Below are 21,032 nucleotides of genomic sequence, written 5' to 3'. Positions count from 1 at the left end.
CGGCAAGAATCATGCCTTCTAGAGTTTCTACGAGCCACAAATTGAACGAGTTTTCAAGAACAAGAGCAATAACTCATACTAAATATTTTTCGATTTTTCTGATTTTCAATTTAGCAATGCACGTTGACAGACGATTAAACGTCGGGAAACGTACTTTCATGGAGTATTTTAGATTCGAGATTATTTTTGTTAAAACACACAAGTTTTAATACGTTACATTTTTATTGCCGTTTTAGTTTAAATGTAGTCGGGTATGTTTTATGGCAAAACGTTGAACAAATACGTCCGAGTTAATTTTCTGGGTACGCTTCCTGTTGAAGGCAAGAAGAACAAGATTGCGCTGGCGAAGCTGAGTCATAGATCGTCGTTGTGGTGAGTCAACGCGAGTAAGGGTTGAAAAGCTGCTTTCACAAACAGCGGTACTAGAACCGAATGTGGCAACGCTTGCAGCCAGTGCATATAATTTAGGGAAACCAATTTCTGCTCGTATAGTTTTTGAAGAACAAGATTGGAGTTTTCTGTCTTGACAACGTTATCTTGGAGAAATTGTTTTGACACCTCAATTGTTATGCTTCTCGAGGCCCTTTCCAGTATCACCTACAGCATGCTTCCAAACTGTGTAGCCTTCAGTGATGAATTTTTATGCACCCGCAGATGTATTGTGAAACACCCGACATGGAAATCAAAAAGGGGCGTCCCTTGACACTGAATACTCCAGCCATGGAAATCGATCATACCAGCTGTTACTAAAATGGCGCCCAGACTTCACTGGAAATTTTATTCTCGGTTGCTTTGGAACGTCTTCTTTTCCAATGTCACCTGGTACTCCTGTCTTTTCAGAGCATCTTGGTACTGCATCCGTTGTGTTGCCCGCTGTGGTTTTGATACCAGTGTCAGTCGTAGTAGTGTCGGAACCATCAAGCAATTTGATTTTTTGGTCAAATATTTATCTATTTTTCCTATGTTTGGTTGTTTGATTCACATGAATACAATTTAGGACAATATATGTCTATTAGATAGTATTTATAATCAACCAATTAAATTTTTGGAATTTTGAGACGGGACAGACTACAATCCAGTATCAGACCAATAATTTTGTTACCAATGACGCTTTACTGCAGACTTTTTTTTGATTTTCAACGAACTCAGTTGTATCAAATTATCTATTCTTATGTAATTAAATTTAAAAAAACTATGATGTCTGGTTTCATCCTCAGCTAAGAATAAACAGAAAGATATTTAAAAACAGTTCTAGGCCTACAGATAGGAATACTTTGTATTTTGTTGAACCATTTCGCAAAACGCAGCCCTGAAAGCCATAACCTTATTTTTCGTTACGTATAATCAAAATCTAGCAGCTGACTGGTGCACTTACTCCATCATAAAATGCCTGACCAGAATGACCACTGTTTGCTATTCACTCAGACTTAGTTACCTGCCGCTCCTATTGACTCAGGAAAAAGAAAAGGCAAGATTTGATTTAAGGGGGACAAAACCCCCCATCAAAATCCTTCAGGAATTGTGCCTTCTAGATTGTTTACGAGCTAAAAATTGAACAAGATTTAAAGATCGAGGGCTTGAAGTTGAAATACTAAATACTAATACCAAATATTTTTCGATTTTTCTGATTTCAATAGATTTCATCCTTGGGTTATTACGAATACTCACACAAAGTTTTGTCAAAATCAATCAAGAATTGTACCTTGTAGAGTGTTTGCGAGAAATTGTGGGTGGACTGACCGACATTGGTGAGGCCAATATACATCCCCCCTTTCATGTGGGCATATAAAAAAATTTACCACCCTAAATAATTCATTCATTCATTCATTTATTTTTCATTCAATAACACGAATTTCTTTGTAGTTTTTATATTAAAGTTACATTATTAAATTAAGAAAATAATTAAACAATCTTTTTTACTTTGTTGAGTAAAAAAAATGACCATGATTTGCCAGCCACTCATACTTCATCTGATCTTTAGACAAGAAAAAAATTCATTTCAATAAGCCTTTCTACAGCTTTTTCCAGAGCTACACAGTAGCAGTGGTGGCGCAATAAGTCTTGCAATAAGTCTTACACGCACTTAATACATGGAAATATACACCAATTGCACCCACTTCATTTACAAAACAAAAGTAAAAATATGATTTTAAACATTTGTGCTCCAAAATGTGTCGGACTGCAATAAATCATTTGTATCTTCAAAAATTTCTTGAGGAATAACCCTGTCAGATACTCCATGCGCTTGTGCCCTTCCTCAGAGTTGCCGAGTTGAATGTCAACCTCGACTGTTGAAAAGAAAGTAAAAGTAACTAATAGAGATAATTATTTCTAAATGAATATAAAGGGTTAGTCTAACCGTTTAGGTGGGTTAAATCTGTCTTTTTCAATGGTATGACCATGAAAAGACATTGGGTTAGATCTTATCTTTCAGAATGATATAACCATGAAAAACATCCATAGGATAATGATATACTCTCTTTAAAAAATGTTCATTTAAAATGATTCATTAGTATACATGTATTCAATTATGTAAACGTTGACATCAAGGCACATCTGGGATATTGATCTATTGGTCAATCAGATCCTCACTTTCATCTCCACATGTATTGAAAAAGTATTATCATCTTCTCTCTCTATTATCTTACTCACAAATAATTATACCAAATTAAAATACAACTGTCTGTCACACAATACTTTCAATTCCCTGTAAACGAGGTTGTAAAATACGCAATGCTTCTCCACTATTTAAGTCTCGTTCATATTCCATAAGTTGTCCCATGAAATTGAAATTTGGTGAAATTATTGGGCGCTTGCCTTTCACAAATTTGTAGACATCCGTCATGGTCATTTTGGTATGTTTCAATATGTAAGCAATTGTTATGGTGGCAGATCTTGACACTCCAGCTTGACAATGTATGAGAACACGGCGTTTATTTTGACGAGCATCATCTGCAACGATAAAGATATGAAGACATTAAACAATTTGTTTATTTCAATGGTACTTTACAAATAATTTAAGATGCAATAATAATGGACCTGTTTGTCAGAGCTGCCATACGTCTTTTGCATTTACAACGTACAACATCATGTTTATGTTTGGACATCTTTCGGGATAAAGATTCAAATTCAAATTATTCACACTCGCAATTTTTTTTTAAAAAGTCATACTTTCACCTTTTACTTTCATTCATTTCATTTCAATTTTAACTTTCAGAAATATGCAGTTTTGAAAAGATAGCCTTGTGAAGTGAGGTGACATGTGCCCACCAACAGCTTTGATTGCGAGTACAAATCATTGTTTGTTGTCCATTCACATTTGGTTCTTATTTAGTTTATAGATTTTTAAGCACACTTTATTTCACATCATGACCTGTTTTTATCGCCCGACGGACGGACGGACGATAATATGACCCATACTACGTGTGGGCATGTACAAATCAAAAGAATCCATAAAGAATTGTAGCCTGAAGAGTGAGCAAAAGTTGCGCTACATAGCTTATAGAGTGAATATGGAAACGACATTTCGGTGAAAAATTATCAGATCATCACGAAAATCGATAGGGATTATCTTCATAATGACATTGACCCACTAAATAAAAATCAAAGAATCTGTAAAGAATTGTAGCCTGTAGAGTGAGAACAAGCCAAATGCGAACCACGGAGTGATTACAATATACGCCCACAGCGTATAAATTTTACTATTCAAAAAACATTAATTTGCAATTGTTTATTTTAAACAGCATTATAATGTACTGCTTAAAATAAATATAAGATGCAAGGTAAGCATACACCCACACAGAAGCTTTGATACATTTTTAGATTTAATCAAGAGCAGCACGAAAATCTTCATTGTATGAGTAATCAACTCCTTACTTTTCCACTCATCACACTGAGGTATTAAAGCTTCAAATTTTGATGGGTTTTAAGTCAAGGACAATAACTAGAAAGTAATTGGTTCACCGATAAATCGTCAAATTCACAATGATCCAAAAGGTTTCTAATTGCAGCTTACATTTTGCTCACAAACAAATTTTGACATGTTTTAAAACAGTTAAGGAAATAACTCGAAAACTGTTCATCAAAAATCCATCGAATTCCAACTTGATCTAGATCCTATCAAATGCTATGATCAAACCAAGTTTCGTCAAAATCTTATCGATTCATATGCTCACATCAAGTTTCATCAAAATTGCCTGTAGATCTATTATGCTCATGCACACATTGTGACCAGTTATAATAAAGTCAAGGGCAATAACTCAAAAACTATTTCGATGATTTTCATCAAAAAATCGTCAAACTTATAGTCCAATCCAATGCTCACATGAGGTTTTGTCAAAATCCATTGACAATTGAAGCTTTTGTAAACAAATATAAACAATAAACAAATTTTGACGCGACCTTACTAAGTGAATAACTGAAGAAATTTTCATCACAAAAAATTCGTCTTGACTGAGATCTCACCAATCAAAATGATCACAACAAATTTCATTAAAATCAGATGAAAACTGTAGTTTAATACATGTATTGTGCCAACAAGAAATGTTGACAGACTATTGGTTAAAATATTTTGTTGAAGTTTTTAATGACCAACGGCTGTTTGAATATTTTAATTCATGATTAATAGACAACAAATAGTGATTTATTATGTAGAAAATAGGTTGATTTCCAAGATAATCTAATAACAAATTTGAACTAAACAGTGCGTTGCTTTCTAAGAATCATGCTTAGGGCAGAGAAAAATATCGCGAGATTCAGTATTTTGCATATTAACATTCAAAAATATATACCCCTTAGGTTTCTTATGAAACTTTTCTCGGGTCAAAGACACAATTCTAACACATTATTTAGAAGTCATTATTAGAAGTGATTATTTTTTGTATGGCATTATATTGTCTCTGTCACTTTTTGAATTTTTGAGATATGAGAATCCATGTTCCAACAATTTTAGAAAATTTCCTGGCACTAAATATTTTTTGATTCTTCTTATCTTCGATAGGGTTCATCCTTGGTTGATAAAAAACACTCACACCAAGTTCAGTCAAAATCCATCAAGAATTGTGCCTTCTAGGGTGTTAATGAGCTAAAAATTGAATGCGTTTTCAAGAACAGGGGCAATAACTCATACTTTACATTTTCCGATTTTCAATAGGTGTCATCCTTAGGCGATTACAAACATCCACACCAAGTTTCATCAAAACCCGTCAAGAATTCTGTCTTCTAAAGTGTTTACGTGCTACAAAGACAACTAGTGGCACAGAGTGAGACTTTGCAAATGTAGCAATTTGCTAAGGACGCTGAAAAAATCAACCTGTACAATTAGGCCAAGGGCAAGAAGTCTAAAGTTGAAGATTCTAATACCGAAAGTAGACGCCAGATCATGATAGCCAAGGTCAATGACCTTTGATCTTGTAAAGGAGAAGGTCTAAAAACGTCAAGATCAAGAGATATAAGTCATCAAAATTTTTAATTGCACACGGCATTACAACCGGAAGTTGACATAGGACAGCAAATATAAAAGTATAAATAGATAGCCAATGACGTTTGATCCTATAAAAGTCAAGGTCAACAAAAGTCAACGTCAAAAATTTAAAATTGTGAATTTTCAAAACCTGTTCCTTTTTTAGAATTATGAAGCTGAAACAACTGACCTTCTTTGACAAAGTGGCTCAAAACAAGAGGTAATTGTATGCAAAGTTCCATGTTGAACAAACTTATTCTTTGAGAGTTATGCGTGTGGCCAAAAATGTCAATAATGAGTAATTTAACCCGGATGTGCCACGCCCACCTTATTTATTTGACATACGTTGATTGATGATTGATGTTATGTTGTGTTCCAAATTTCAACTTGTACGTGATACAGGTCAAAAGATATAGGTCAACAAAAGTCAACAAAGGTCAAAAATCGAAAAATGAAAATATCCAAATGTTAAAACCCGTTCCTTTTTTGGAACTATAAAGCTGAAACAACTTAGCTGTTAAAACAAACTGGCCAAAAGGATGAGGTAATTGTGTGCAAAGTCCCTTTTTCAACAAACGTATCCTATGCGAGTTATGCCTTTGTCCCAAAATGTAAACAATAAGTAATTCAACCCAGATGTGCCACGTCCATTCATAGGTGAATTTATATTCAAAGTGTCTAGTAGTTTTCCAAATGTTAACGTTCTACATAAAATAGGTCATCAGATATACATACACCAAGCTCAAAGAGACACAAATATTGTACAAAAAAAACACTCAAATTTGAAAAAAATCAAGAATTTCAAATTATAACGATCAATAAAATAACCGTCTAGATTAATTAGGTCAGTCCAAAGTTGCGAATTTCGCTGTTTTCGGATAGCTATTAAACCGGAAGTACATGTCGGGGGTCAAATGTTAATGTCAATGACCTTTGACCCTTTAAAGGGCAAGATCGCCAAAGGTCAAGGGATACCACTCATCAAACTTTCAAAATGCTACAAAACCGGAAGCTTAATAAAGAATAAATAGATAACCAAGGTCAATGAACATGTTTTTGTTGTATTGGTCCAATTATAAATTCTGATATTATTCTCTTAGTATTTAGCGAATATCTACCAAAATTTGAACTTAGATCTTGTGGATATATTAATTATACATTTTAATATCAATAAGATTCTGGTTGTCCTCATCATATTTACATGCCTTTTATAACATAATTTCAGTGTATCAAGGGTTGAAACTCTGTCAATATTTGGTAAATCATACCCTTAATTGAACTTGACCAATATCTTGTGGATATAATCCTGCACAGAAAAAATAAATCCAACAAGACAATTATAAATGGACAGACGATAATGGAAAATATAAAAACTAGACTCAAAACACAAAGCGTAACTAACAAAGAAATATCTGTGGAAACTATTTTTATGGAGATATTTAATGAGTCATAATTTCCACCTGACAATAATCAACAGATAAATAGGAACAAAGAGTAGTCTTGACTGAAGTCATACAGTTTGAGATGTAAATGCAGAAATGACTCATTTAATGTGTGAGGGAGACTCCCAACATCTGGTGTGTTGTCTTGTACACCTTGCTTGTCATTTGTTACTATGGAAATATGATAAATACATTATGACTCACTCATTCATTCATAAATTCATATTACTTGTAGTTATTAAAATAAAATAGCCAGCCCAACATTAGAAGCTGTCAGCAGTGATATCAGTTTCTTAAGTTATTGTGATAAAAATTTTCAAAATCTTTGTCAATGCTTTGTTATACAAGCTTACTGTTGATTATACTAAGTTTTTCATTCAAAGTCTTTTCAAATCAATGTATTCAAACTTTTTCCTCTTACTTTTTTCTTGTTATCAAACCAAAATTGACACATTTTAACTAAGTCTAGAGCAATAATTCAAATCTGACAAGATCTCATCAATATTTTCACGCATACCAAGTATTGTACTAGCCGCACTTCTGGTGAAATACTAGTAGGGTTAAACCACGTGTGGACTCCACATATAGTCCAAATATAAAAATATTCTATAGCCCTCCTTCTAATGCCCAAAAAGGAATAACAAGTGATTGCCTAGCAAGATATGCCCACTTCCCTAACCAAGGGCGATCATCAGTCTGTGTCAAATTGTACTAAAAATCTAATTTATCAAGATAATTAAACCACACAAAATTTCATAAAATTCAGAACAAGATTTCATCGTTGTAAATGATAAAATTGTGCTAAAAATTGAACACATTTTCAAGAACAAGGACAATAACTCTGATTTTCACTAGGTCTTCATCCTTGGATGATTACTAACACTCACAGTGACCTAAGCCAGTGCTTTCATTGAGTCTCGTCTCAATACACCCTAACACCAAGTTTCATTGCAAAAAATTGAATGCGTTTTCTAGAACACACCAGTACTATATATTTTCTGCCTTTTCTGATTTTCAATAGGTTTCATCCTTGGGTGATTACACTAATGAATTTCCAAATAATCTTAAAATCATCTATAAGTCAAGACAAAATCCTGAAACAGTTCATAAAATTATCATCAAATGAACAATGAACAATGTCTCATAACTCTGAAACGGTTCATCCAATTATTACCAATTCTTAACTTGACCGAGATCTCATTAATATATAAATGCATCTAGTTTCATCAAGATTGGATACAAACTGTAGTCTCTATGGTACCTGCAGTCTGAATTTGACAAGATTTTACTAAGTCAAGGGCAATAACTCGGAAACTCTTCATCTGAATGTTAACAATTAAGAACTCGACTGAGATCTCATCAACATATACATGCCTACCTAGTTTTATCTAGGTTGGATAAAAACTGTAGTCTCTATCGTCCCTACAATCAAAATTTGACGCATTACTTGCTTAGTCAAGGGCAATAACTCCGAAACCATTCATCCCATTATTATCAATTTCGAACTTGACTGAGATCTCACCAATACATACGTGCATACCTAGTTTCATGTAGATCGGATAAAAACTGTAGCCTCTATCGCGCCTACAAGGCAAATTTGACTAGTCTTTCAAAGTCAATAGCAATAACTCCGTTCATCCGATTATTACCGATTTCGAACTCGACTGAGATCTCATCAACATATACATGCATACCTAGTATCATCTAGGTTGGATAAAAACTGTAGTCTCTATCGTGCCTACAATCGAACTTTGACTAGTTTTTACTAAGTCGAGGGCAATAACTTGGTTATTTGTAATCACCGAACAAACACTCATACCAAGTTTCATCAAAACCTGTCAAGAATTGCGCCTTCTAGAGTGTTTATGAGCATTTTAGGAACAATGGCAATAACTCATACTAAAAATTTTTCGATTATTCTGATTTTCAATAGGGTTCATCCTTGGGTGATTACAAACAACCATACCAAGTTTCGTCGAAATCAATTAAGAATTGTGCCTTGTAGTGTTTACGAGCAATCGTGGACGGACGGACAGGGTGGCGCGTTTAAGTTTTAGCCTATAAACACTCTAGAAGGCCCAATTCTTGACAGATTTTGATGAAACTTGGTAATATTATTCAGTACCGCCTTAAAAAGTACAAAAGAAGTGTATGTCTATGTCTGAAGGTTGAATATTTCATACTGGTAATTGTAATTGCCAAATATTTTTATTTAAAATCAAAGCTGTCAGTGGGCGTATATTACCTTGCCTGGCAAGCTATCTTAATAACCAATATCAGTTGTCACTCACCAATGAATTCAATGGCCTCTTCAAAATACTGCTTTAAGTTCTGTTGGCTACTGTCTGAGGCTGGAATTCGTCGATATTTAATTCCTTGTTTTTCATAATAGAGAGGCACTTGGGAGGTGACATTGAGAACATGTCTGATGTTATGATACTGGAGGCGCTCAAGATTAGCCGCATCCCTTTCGTTCCCTGAAATTGAAATGAAAAGCTCATTAAAAGCAATGTAGTAATAATGAACCTTTTATGTTAAATAATCCAATGCAAGCTTGAGTGATTGGCAAAGGAACCATTAAGATTTGAGCTCCCCAATAATTATTGAATATGATACATTCAGGGTATAGAAGACTGATAGTTCATTTGGTGGAAAAGCTACATCACCAAGTATAAGACAGCTAAAGCTTGGCAGACAAGGGGTGGTGATTTTGCTGATTTTAATCAAAGTGTTTTGATTTAAATCAGATTTTTTTGTTATATTCTGTGGAACTGTCCTAAAATGCTTTTTTTTTAACCAAAATGTTTCAATTAGTTTGTCTGCATTATAATGTTATGGCAAAGATACAAACTAGTGCCTGTAATTCAACTGAAATATAGGTTCAATTAAAAATCATAAGAGAGCATTGAGTACGGTGCTTCTTCACTAATGGGCTGGCAAGGAGTAGCACCTAGTGTTCACTTAGTTGGCATGATAGAGTATCCAGGACAAGACTAAGACTAGTGTATATTCATAGTCTTAGTATGGTATTAAATTTTAATTTGTTTTTTGAATTTACTGTTTAATTGTTTATGCTAAGTTTTTCCACAAAATCTTTTTAAATAGCAATAACTCTAAATTATTACAATCACATTGCTTTCAAGCCACAGTTTATCCAATTATAAAATGAACAACATCTCATCAATACACGTTTCAAATTCCATAAAAATTGAATAAATACCTGAGTCTAAACCTGTGAGCAAGTCATGATTACTGTTATCAGCATGGCTGACTCAACAACAACTGCTTCATGCGGTTTTATATTATATTATACTAAGGTATGAACTAATCAGATGAAATACATAAAATTAAAAATGTTGAGGAATATTTGTATGATTTATTTCGGAATCCAGAAAAGATGTTAAAAATGATAGGCTTATTTCTTTACAAAAAACTTAGTTAATTCAAACTAACAGAAAAGTGACTCCTTTCTATTTAAAACCAGCCCTGAGCAAAACATATTCTGCATAACCATACTGTCTGGCATAAATAAATGGTATCGCTGATAACATTAGTACCGTATCCAATTGAGTTTGGTCTTCAGCAGACACAGTAAGAGACATAGTAGTTAATTCCTTCTGACCTTAGGTCTGATTCAGAATTTTCCGGTGGTGTATAATTTAAATTGAAAGACAAAATTAAAGTTAATCGCAAATCACAATCTGTCAAAAATTTAGCTGCCTTTCCCCACCTGGTCAGTTGAAAATTCATGACAGATGGGCCTAACAGATCTAGATGTGCCATATCAATTATAAGTAGAGTAGATCTTCAGGTGTATTAATATTTCAGTATTTATGGCCATCTGTTTAGATACTAATTCTAAGCTTAAGAATTGATAAATTAACAAAGCGGATATTTAAGCGAGATTTAATATGCTTCAAAGTAGTTATCCCCCTTGAGTAAGCTTGAAAGGGTCATTACTCAAAGCAAGTCCCAGACTAAATCCTTGTCAAAGATATAAAGTCTGGTTGTAATAGAATATAGTTACCTTACACTCTTGCTATGTGGTATCTGAGATATGTCTATATATATAATCTTTTGATATCAATTTGTCATTAATCTAACTCCCTTCCACAATTTTGTTTCTTCCCCAACCAAATGAAGTCATAACTTTTTGTATTCAATTCAGTTTCAATTCAGTTTGTGCAGTGGGTGCAAAAGTCTTAAGGTTATCTTAAGGAAAGTTATTTCATGTCAAATTCTTATCACTTATATCACCAAGTTCAGCATACATCTTATATTTTTTGATAATTTTCTTTAAACTTTTGCACCCACTGCACAAACTGAATTGATTGTCATTTTATGAAGCCGTAATGGATTCCTGTCAATGAGAAGAATGTTACTTAAATGAAGTGACATGATCAATGAATTTCAGCTGACTTTCATGTGTGTTTGTCCTTGAGATAGAAGGCTTTTGTATTCTTGAAACATGTTGGACTTTAGTGCTACCGGTACTGGTACTCAGTTTTTTCTATCACATCAAATTTTTTGACTGATTACCCATGTATTGTGCCTACAGGTCCAAATCCAGAATTGATAACAAAGTCTTTAGTGACTTGAAAATGAATTTTCTCATATTCTTGAATATATTTAATAAGTCAAGTAAAATACGTAAAAAGGCTTCAGAATAATTCCCTTGCATAAGCTTAGGAATATTAAACTAATACTCACCAAGAAACACAAATGGTAATACTTCAGAAGCAATGATCGTGTCTATAGCTGGTTGTGAAATAGACCTAATCGGACTCATTAAAGGATGGATTGAGTCATGTTTTTTGGTACTACAACACAAGTCACTATGCCGACTACAAAAAGCTTTCAAACCCCCTGAAAAATATAAAAAGTAAACTTATTGTTAACATTATACAAAATGTTCATCTATCGATTAATCAAGAAATAGAATTTTTAAAACCAAAGCGAAGAAGGGTAAAGAGCTCTGAGTTTGGCAAGAGAAACTATGTCCAATAAACTAGGGGCAATAACTTGTTGTTGTATTGGACATCTTCTATACAGAACAATAATCACTTAATTTTGGGGAAGTGAGGTTTTGATTCTCTTAAAAGAAATATTCCGACTTGTCTGAAAGTGTCAACTTGTCCGAAAGTGTCAACTTGTCCGAAAGTGTCAACGTACAAACAAATTCTAATTGACAAACTTCATGAAGGATTGAGGCTAAAATAGGCCAGTTGTCTGCAAATTGCCCTTGGTAAAACTCTACCTTTTAACTAGTTTTGGCATTATAAAATTAACTGCAAGAGGTGTTTAGTTTTCATTAATTTGAGAAAAACAAATTTCCAACATAAGCTTACTTAAAAGATAGCTTGCCAGGCAAGATAACATACGCTGTCAGAAATGATAAAACAGTCATTAGTGATTAAAGTATGAATTTTCTCATATTAAAGAAATTTTAATTGTAAGTTTGAATTCAATGATATATATATATTTACTGACAGTTATTTATGCTGAGAAATTCCATCTAATCAATATACATGATCAAATCATGTTTCATTAAAATCAATTGAAAATTGTGGTCTCTAATGTGTTCACAAACAAATTTAGACGTGTTTTTCCTAAGTCAAGCCTTTCATCAAAATATCATCAAATTCGAACTTGTCCAAGATCTCATCAATATAAATGACCACACCAAACTTCATTAAAATCAGTTGAAAACTGTAGTCTCTATTGTATTCACAAACAAATTTTGAAGCATGTTTCCTAAGTCAAGGGCAATGACTCAAAAACCGTAAGACATGATAAATCGGTGAAAAATTATCCGATCATCACGAAAATCGAGAGGGATCATTTTCATAATGACATTGACACACAAAATCAAAATCAAAAGAATCTGTATGAGCACGAGTTGCACAATATAGCTAATAGAGAAAAACGTCAAGTCAGACACGATATTTCGGTGAAAAATTATCAGATCATCATGAAAATCGATAGGGATCATCTTCATAATGACATTGACACACAAAATCAAAATAATCCGTAAAGAATTGTAGCCTGTAGAGTGAACACGAACCAAATGTGAACGGACCGAAGGACCAACAGGGTGATTACAATATATGCCCATCTTATGTGTGGGCGTATAAAACTCAGTTTGATTTATTATCTTATAATTCTATTTTGAAACTTAGACATTGTAAACTACATTAAGTGAGTAGTATAAATTTTTCAAAGCATAAAATGTATTTTTCACAAGCTATTGAAATACATCACGCCTAAATATCACTTGTGTCAGAAACAAATTGATCAGAAATTTAACAATCAAGGCGATTATGTTAATTCTTCTCTATTATTGTATATATCAAGGGATAAAGGTTTACTTAAATAAATTTATTTGATTACATATGTTTCATTGTATGAGATATTGGTTACATCAAATGTAGGCCAGTGAATGTAGTCTTAATATCAGAAAACCTTCTTGGCTCAAAATATGTATGCTCCCATGACTTTATCTGTTCATTAAGCAAATAAAATCTTCATCATTAGGAATAATATCTCCAAATACATTAAACATCATGTGAGTCATTCTAGCAAAGATATATATATGTATCACAAAAATGGTGAAATCATCAACAAATCGAGTCATTGTCCTCAGCAATGAATCCTTAAATTCTTAATGAAAGAATACATTAGAATGACCAATAAAGCCATTACTATCAACTAGTCCACAAATGTGAAAATGTTTAAAATTATTTAAAACCATCATCAATGAATTCCTTAAAGATCTTTACTTTATTTTAAACAATAAAACCTTCATTTTCACTCTTTTATGACTCATTTTTATTTCTTGAAACCAGTTGATTTTAGTTTCCTCCAGCTATTCCAATTACATCTATGGAAGTTGACCAATAATGTATGAAATATCAAAGGATATATTTGTAGTCATTGGGAGTTTCCACAAGGAAAACCAATGTGCTCATCTATTTTTTCTTTTATAACGAAGATAACTACTTCATTCATGTTGAGTGATTCATTATCACTCATCTGAAACAATTAAGTTACAAGTAATCAGAAATCAACAATCTTTGTCATTGTGTGATTAATGATTGTGTTAATTTGCTCTTATTTCTCAAAATTGTGAGTAAAAAACATGATGGCTTAGATTTTATTTCCTAAACATTTTTACAAATAATCTTTAAGGAAAAACATAATGCACCTCAAAATAACAATTAACCGGTATTCAAAACTGAGGTTATTGACAATCTTAAATTCCTACAATTCATTCATTTCAGGTTTTGAGTTATACACTAACACTTACCTTTTAAAACAAATGGATCCTTTCCCTCCCTGAATAAAGTATTGATGACAACATTTAAAGTAGTATCTTTTGGATTTTCTCTCGTATCAGTTGTTTGATCATCATAAATGATAATATCTTTATTACTTTTCTTTTTATACATATTCCGACCTTCCTTACTGGTCACTAAGTCTATAAGGCTCACTTTGCCTTGCTGTAAGCGCCTTTTGCATACCCCACCACAACTCACACTAACAGCACCTTGAATATGCTTGGTATCAAAAGCAAAGGCAGAGCGACAGTCAATCACTAACAGGGATTTAGATTTATTCAATTTACATGCAAGTTCATCGGGCATCATCGTCCTCGAATTTGATGAAAAAGGCATATTTGGACGAATTGTTGCATTCAGCATTGACATTTCAAGTTTGCATTTCTTAGCTTTATGCAAGTCATCTGAAATAAGCCCAGGAGATATATCTAACTTTAACATACGACGACGACTTGGCTCTATGTGATTGATACCAATTCGGTTTATAACCTCGACTTCTGTGGATTCAGGCATTTGGAAGTATAATTATAACAAATACAACCGAATAAAAATGTTAACTTTAAAACAAAAAACACTATAATCATTCCATAATGTAGGACAATATCCTACAAAGCCAAAAATATAACTATGAAAGTGAAAGGTAATTGAATCGACAACTCTTCCCAAAGTAGACACTCGTACTCACAACAATAATATAAATTCACGTTATCCTTTAAAACTAAAATCCATTCACGTAAAAACTGACATCAAAGCAATGTTTTCAGCATTAAATGCTTAAATCCATTTAGAAAGTCTTTACAATGAGAGTGTGTATGAACAACAGTACAAAAGAACAGTTCGCTATCAGCTGCTTAAACGATGATGTCATTGTTTGATACTATTTATAGCTTCACAACGTATCATGATGTCATTTTCCTTTCGGCGCATGCTCGAATATATTATATCTCGTGAAGATTAATACGGAAATTGCCGATAAAGCGATGATTCATTCGTCGGCAAACTGTTGTTGATGTAAACAAACAAACGACATTTACCATGAATAGTCTTACTTGATTTGTAAAGTTATTGAGGGGAATACGTTGGACTATCGATACTAAGACTAGTAAGAGTTTAGAAGGTGTGTTTGTTCTAAATCTAATATCTTTCTAAATTCACTCAGATTTTTTTGTTAAAAGTTTTCACATTTCACAATAATTTGGTTTCACTGTTCAGGTTCACTACTAATAATTTACAAATCAGTTCTTTTAATATGCCACTTATTAAAGTGTACGACACATTTTTAATGCAGAATTTTAGAAAATAAGAGGATTTAAAAAAAAGCAATCGAATCCTATGCATGTCGCCAAACATTTCTGTTAGTCATGTTAAAATATCCACAATATTGTTCGTAAATTTTGTAAAAGACCAGTTAACTGCGTATTTTGACCAGGCCTATATTCACCCTCTTCGAACGCGTACGAAATAATTTTAATGCCACGGTTCACTATATTTTCATAGGTTAACCCATGTTCCTTTAACAACGGTACGTTGATACTCACATCTAACCGTTGCTTGAATAATCTCATATTAGTGGGTGGTGGCCACATGTCGATTAGTGATCGATGTGAAACTTGACAGAAAGGTAGGCCTACTTTCACGTGTCCTAAATATTCATCCAAATTTCCAGAAAATTCTAACGCTATCAATTAATTTTCAAAGTTTTATATGGGATCTTTCCGGTAACGACGAAATGAATATTATTCAAGGGGGCGTAGAAATTGTTGATTTGTATTTCTTGCTCTAAAAACTATTAATGATGTTTGGCACTATGACAAAAACTCAACCATGAACTTTGAGATTTAAAAGAAAGTAAATTTTGTACTTCAAATTTTGCGTCTGGTTATTTAAAGATTATCAAGTAAACTCTCTACCAATCAAAATTAATGACGATAAAATGGGATTGTGAGAGCAACGGCTGCTAAAGGAACATGAGGTCAATCGTGATTTGATCGCAGAAACGATTAACCTCCAGGATTTTGGTCAATTTTTAATTAAAGCGCATAACTATCCGATCTTACTAAAAAGAAGTCAGACGTATGGTATGGATTTATTGAAAACAACGTTTATCAAGGGATGCGATATCGGAAAACTTCTATCAAAAAGTGAATACAAATCATTTCTTGTAGGCACGATAGGGGCTACAGTTTTTATTCTATCTTGATGGAACTTGATATGTATGTATATATTGATGAGATCTCGGTCAAGTTCGAAATTGGTAATAATGGATTGAATGGTCTCGGAGTTACTGCCCTGCCCTTGTACTTCGTAAAACAAGACAAATTTTACTTGTAGCCGCGATAGAGGGTACAGTTTTTATCCGATCTAGATGAAACTTGGTATGCATGTATATATGGATGAGATCTCAGTCAAGTTCGATAAATAATCGGATGAATGGTTTCGGAATTATTTCCCTTAACTCGATAAATCGGACGAACGGTTTCGCGGTCATTGCCCTTGACTTAGAAAAAATGCGTCTTGATGATGCATATATTTATGAAGTCTCAGAAAAGTTCGAACTTATCTATATGATGATGAGACTTTATTCGTGTGAATTTGATGATTATTTATAATATAGGCTATCTTCGAAAGTTTAAGATATGAGAATATTTTGATTATTTGACAATTGTATATAATTGTCTGCCAGTGGAACCCTATCTTGATGACTCCATAAATATGAACATCCTAGGTTATCTAAACATCCTTAGATTTTGGAAGCCCAGTTTTTGACACCTGTTTCGGCCTGTTTTTTTTTTTAAAGAAGATATTTAATTCAAACTTAAAAACACTTTTGTTTGTTGCCAATTGTATCCAATATTTTAGCATTTTTTTTAATATAAACAACATGATATGGATAACGCCCAAGCTCACCGATTAAAAAAAAAATATGGGTGAAGAGTTGGAAACATTCAATTTTCTCCTTAGAAATTTGCTGAACAATTCTGGTAGGTAGGTAAATGACAAGTTAACTTTCGCTTCCAGTTTCTATCCCGGACTGGTTTTTATAGCCCCACACTTCACAACCGTAATTAAGACCAGGCGCTACTAGTAAAGAATCAAATAATTTACATAACACGCCACTGCCGAAAAACTAGCCTTCGGGGCCACTGTCAATATTATTCAGTATCTCCCTTAAGAGTTCAGAAGAAGTGTATGACTGAAGGTTGAATATTTCATACTGGTGATTGCTACTGTACTGCTAAACATTTTTATTCAAAATCAAAGCTGCCAGTGGGCGTATATTACCGTGCATGGAAAGCTATCTTATCTTTTGAGAATCTTAATAAGGTGCATAAATACAATCATGAACATTATAAATGGTATCTTTCAGTGTTCCGGTTCTATCATTGAAATCTCCAGAACAGACAACTTCAACGAAGTTTTAATATTGACAACAAGGTTTTCAATTATGTCAAAAAATTGAAAGTGTTTTCAAGGGCAATGACTCATACTAAAAAAAATCGGTTTTTCTGATCTGATTTTCAATAGGGTTCATCCTTTTGTGATAACAAACACTCGTTTCGTCAACTCCGTCAAGAATTTTGCCTCCTCGAGTGTTTACGAGCAATTGTGGAGGGACGGACATGAGTGACGCCAATATACGCCCCCATCCCCATTCCATGTGGGCGTATAAAACATTGGCTCCATACCAATAGCCGACGTAGGACCAACCTTTCATTATGTTATACTTCAGATGTCAGCCCGATGTAGTATTTTATGGCTTTGGTATTTTGACATCGGATAGATGTCGGAATTAGGTTAGAAGCCGGTGTTGGCAAGCTGTCGGAAAAGCATCGGCACCATTATCAGTATCCAGTCTGATTACAATTAAATTACAATTTGAATCGTTTTTGTTTTTTGATATTTCAATTCTACACTGTTATCTAAGAAGTTTTCAACCAAAGGTATCAAAATTTATAGTAGTAATTTATTATTGGCCTAATTTTAACAAAAAGACTTATACAGTGACTTCGTTTTTTGACAAGCCAGTTGAGTTGGACATGAAAATGCATTTTGTAACATTTTTGCGATATTTAGAGCTCAAATGACACACCCCATCATTCTAAAATTATATCAATGGCATACACGCCATATGGGATAGTTTTCTCTGACCAGTGCTTAGAAAGGAATGATCAATATAATGTCCACCGTCTGCGCGATTAATATAGATTGGAAACATGATACTTAACTGGAACCAATAATCTTTCATTCTATAAAAGAATTTGAATTTTTTTTTAAATTTTGTCTGGCTGGTGACGAGTCTCAAGTCGAGAATTTTTGCTGTATTAGCAACTCTAATAAGGTTTCTACAAAATACAAAATATTCCCACCCAAACAAATTTTGAAGCGTTTTAACAAAGTCAAGGGCAATAAATCAAAAACCGTTCATCCAAAATGCGTCAAGTTTGAACTTGTCCGATATCTTATTTATTCCAATGATCATACCAAGTTTGATCAAAATCGGTTGAAAAATGCAGCGTCCATAGTGCTCACGAACACATTTTGACGCGTTTTTTACAAAGTCAAGGGCAATAACTCAAAAGCCGTTCATCGCAAATGCGTTAAGTTAAAATTTGTCCGAGATCTTATCAATTCCAACGATCACACCAAGTTTCATCAGAATCGGTTGAAAACTGTAGCTTCAATCCTGCTCACGAACTATTTTTAACAAATTTCGATGCGTTTTATAACAAAGTCAAACGTTCATCGAAAATACGTCAAATTCGAACTTGATCGAGATCTTATCAATCTAAAGCATCACACCAAGTTTTATCAAAACAGATGAATACTTTAGTCTCTATAGTACTCACAAGAAATGTTGACAGACGGGGCGACGACAATATACGACCACATATTCATGTGAGCGTATAAAAAGTATAAAATTCGGCGCTGGTACATCATTAGTCATTCATTCAAAGCCACGATATAACTTGTATCTGACCTCAAACTATTCCTGCACTGTAAAAAAAAAATTCCTTCATTTAACAGAAAAAATTCAGGCAGCTGATTTACCAGAATTTAAATTTTGTCTTCAGTTATATAACAGAATTTCTTGTAAAATATCTGCTTTAAATAACAGAAATATTTTTACGACAAAATCTGTTAAATTACAGAATGACTAATATTATTTCCTGTAATTAAAAGAAAATAGGAATCCTGTAATTTAACAGAAAATAGGAAGAATATTCTGGTAAATCTGCTGCCGGAATTTTTCCTTCCAGTTCTGTAAAAAAACAGAATTTTAAAAAGGATATTCTGGTACCTGAAATCATTTCCATTTTTCTGTAAAATAACAAAACATTTTAACTTTATTTCTTTATTGATATTATTTGTGCATTGTAAATAATCAGAGAAAATGATGTTATATATACAACTGAAAATGTGGGCGTATAAAATCAATCTCTTACATAAAAACAAATGATGAACTTGAAATACATACTCATCTCTAATGACATCTTTAACATTCTGATAACTAATGACATCTCTTAATGATATTCTCATAAGTAATGACATCTTCATAACGTTCTATAGCTAATGACAACGTTCTGATTAAACTAATGTCTTCTTTTTATTTATGTTGACACTCTTTTCTCCACATTGCCCATATTTTATTAATATTTACAGAACTTCAAGGACCTGTGGTCCAGTAATGCTACTACTTCTGGACATAGTACTTTTTTTTTTAGTGTTCCACAAGGTTATAAGACTCCATCATCCAGCACAATACTGTTTATGATGCAACTCTAATCATTATTATAATGGCTAATTGTTTTTGATGTGCACAGTTAATTGTTGCTCCTTCGGAAGTCAGGTCAAGTCTCATAATGCTCTGTAACTTTTAGCTGGTAAATGATGGCAAAAACTCTAAAGAAAGGGAAAAGGTGACATACCTGAAAAGATAAATTTTAAATTGAGAAAATATTTGTTGTGCTAACGTACTGTAGCAGTGTAGTAATAGTAGGGCACTGGATCTTTTAGTTCGAGAAATCCAGAGTCAAATTCGCCCTCGTTTACGAATTTTGTAATGCTTCGCCCACGTAGTGCGTCCTAACATTGAGTGTAAACGGTTAAAAGGTTTATTGACAAGAATATTAATGATAGAATTCTCATTCCTTGTATTATTGTACTCTGGTGCAATCATAACCGTAAAAGGCTGAAAGTACAAAAAAAGCAAGGATGTACAAAAACAGAAAAAGAAATTATAAATTATAAATAATAAAATAGTAAAAGCATAAGAAAGTGGATGGAATTTAAGAGCATGATGCAATGACACACTTATGTATAGCAGACATGGGTGGCGTACAAAATAATTTCTTAAAAGCAGGTTGCACAGTTTACCATTCCAGGCATCGATAAGACATTGCAAATGTTATTAATAGTAGGTACAAACATTTAATATAGTGTCACATATACAAAGTTGGTGGGAAAACTGACTTGAGGGATCTTACATAATTTGGCGCCATTTTGTCGGGTTTGTTTATATTTTGGTAAAAGTTTTCAGACAGCAGAGCATGAAAAAACAAAAAATTGCAATAGAAATTATGGATCCTGTGATATTTCATATCGTGGGAGGCTTTCTTATGTAATCGGGTATAAACTTACATTGTGGTTGACTAAACCTGAAGAATTAGAGAAATGAATTTGAAGACTTCATTGCTATGAAAATTAATAGTTTTTCTACTCTCTTAGACAGAAGAGTTCTAAACAGAAAGATGACTCTTAACAAGACTGATCTAAGTTTCAGACCACAAATAC

The 21,032-nt window shown here is 33.2% G+C and overlaps 1 protein-coding gene across 1 annotated transcript; it reads right to left on the bottom strand.

Moving 5' to 3' along the window:
• Nucleotides 1–2,686: 2,686 nt before the first annotated feature.
• Nucleotides 2,687–14,546, bottom strand: LOTGIDRAFT_154978 (hypothetical protein; the record flags this gene model as incomplete). The annotated part of the gene is made up of 4 exons (XM_009065486.1): nt 2,687–2,952; nt 9,195–9,380; nt 11,614–11,769; nt 14,210–14,546. The coding sequence occupies 4 exons, from the start codon at nt 14,544–14,546 to the stop codon at nt 2,687–2,689; spliced, it is 945 nt and encodes a 314-aa protein (XP_009063734.1).
• Between the last annotated feature and the right edge of the window lie 6,486 nt (nt 14,547–21,032).

The sequence above is a fragment of the Lottia gigantea genome, assembly GCF_000327385.1.
Source record: "Lottia gigantea unplaced genomic scaffold LOTGIsca_7, whole genome shotgun sequence".
In the NCBI taxonomy this organism is placed as follows: domain Eukaryota; kingdom Metazoa; phylum Mollusca; class Gastropoda; family Lottiidae; genus Lottia; species Lottia gigantea.
The sequence above is the reverse complement of the archived record's forward strand: the minus strand, read 5'-3'. Positions and strand labels throughout refer to the sequence as shown.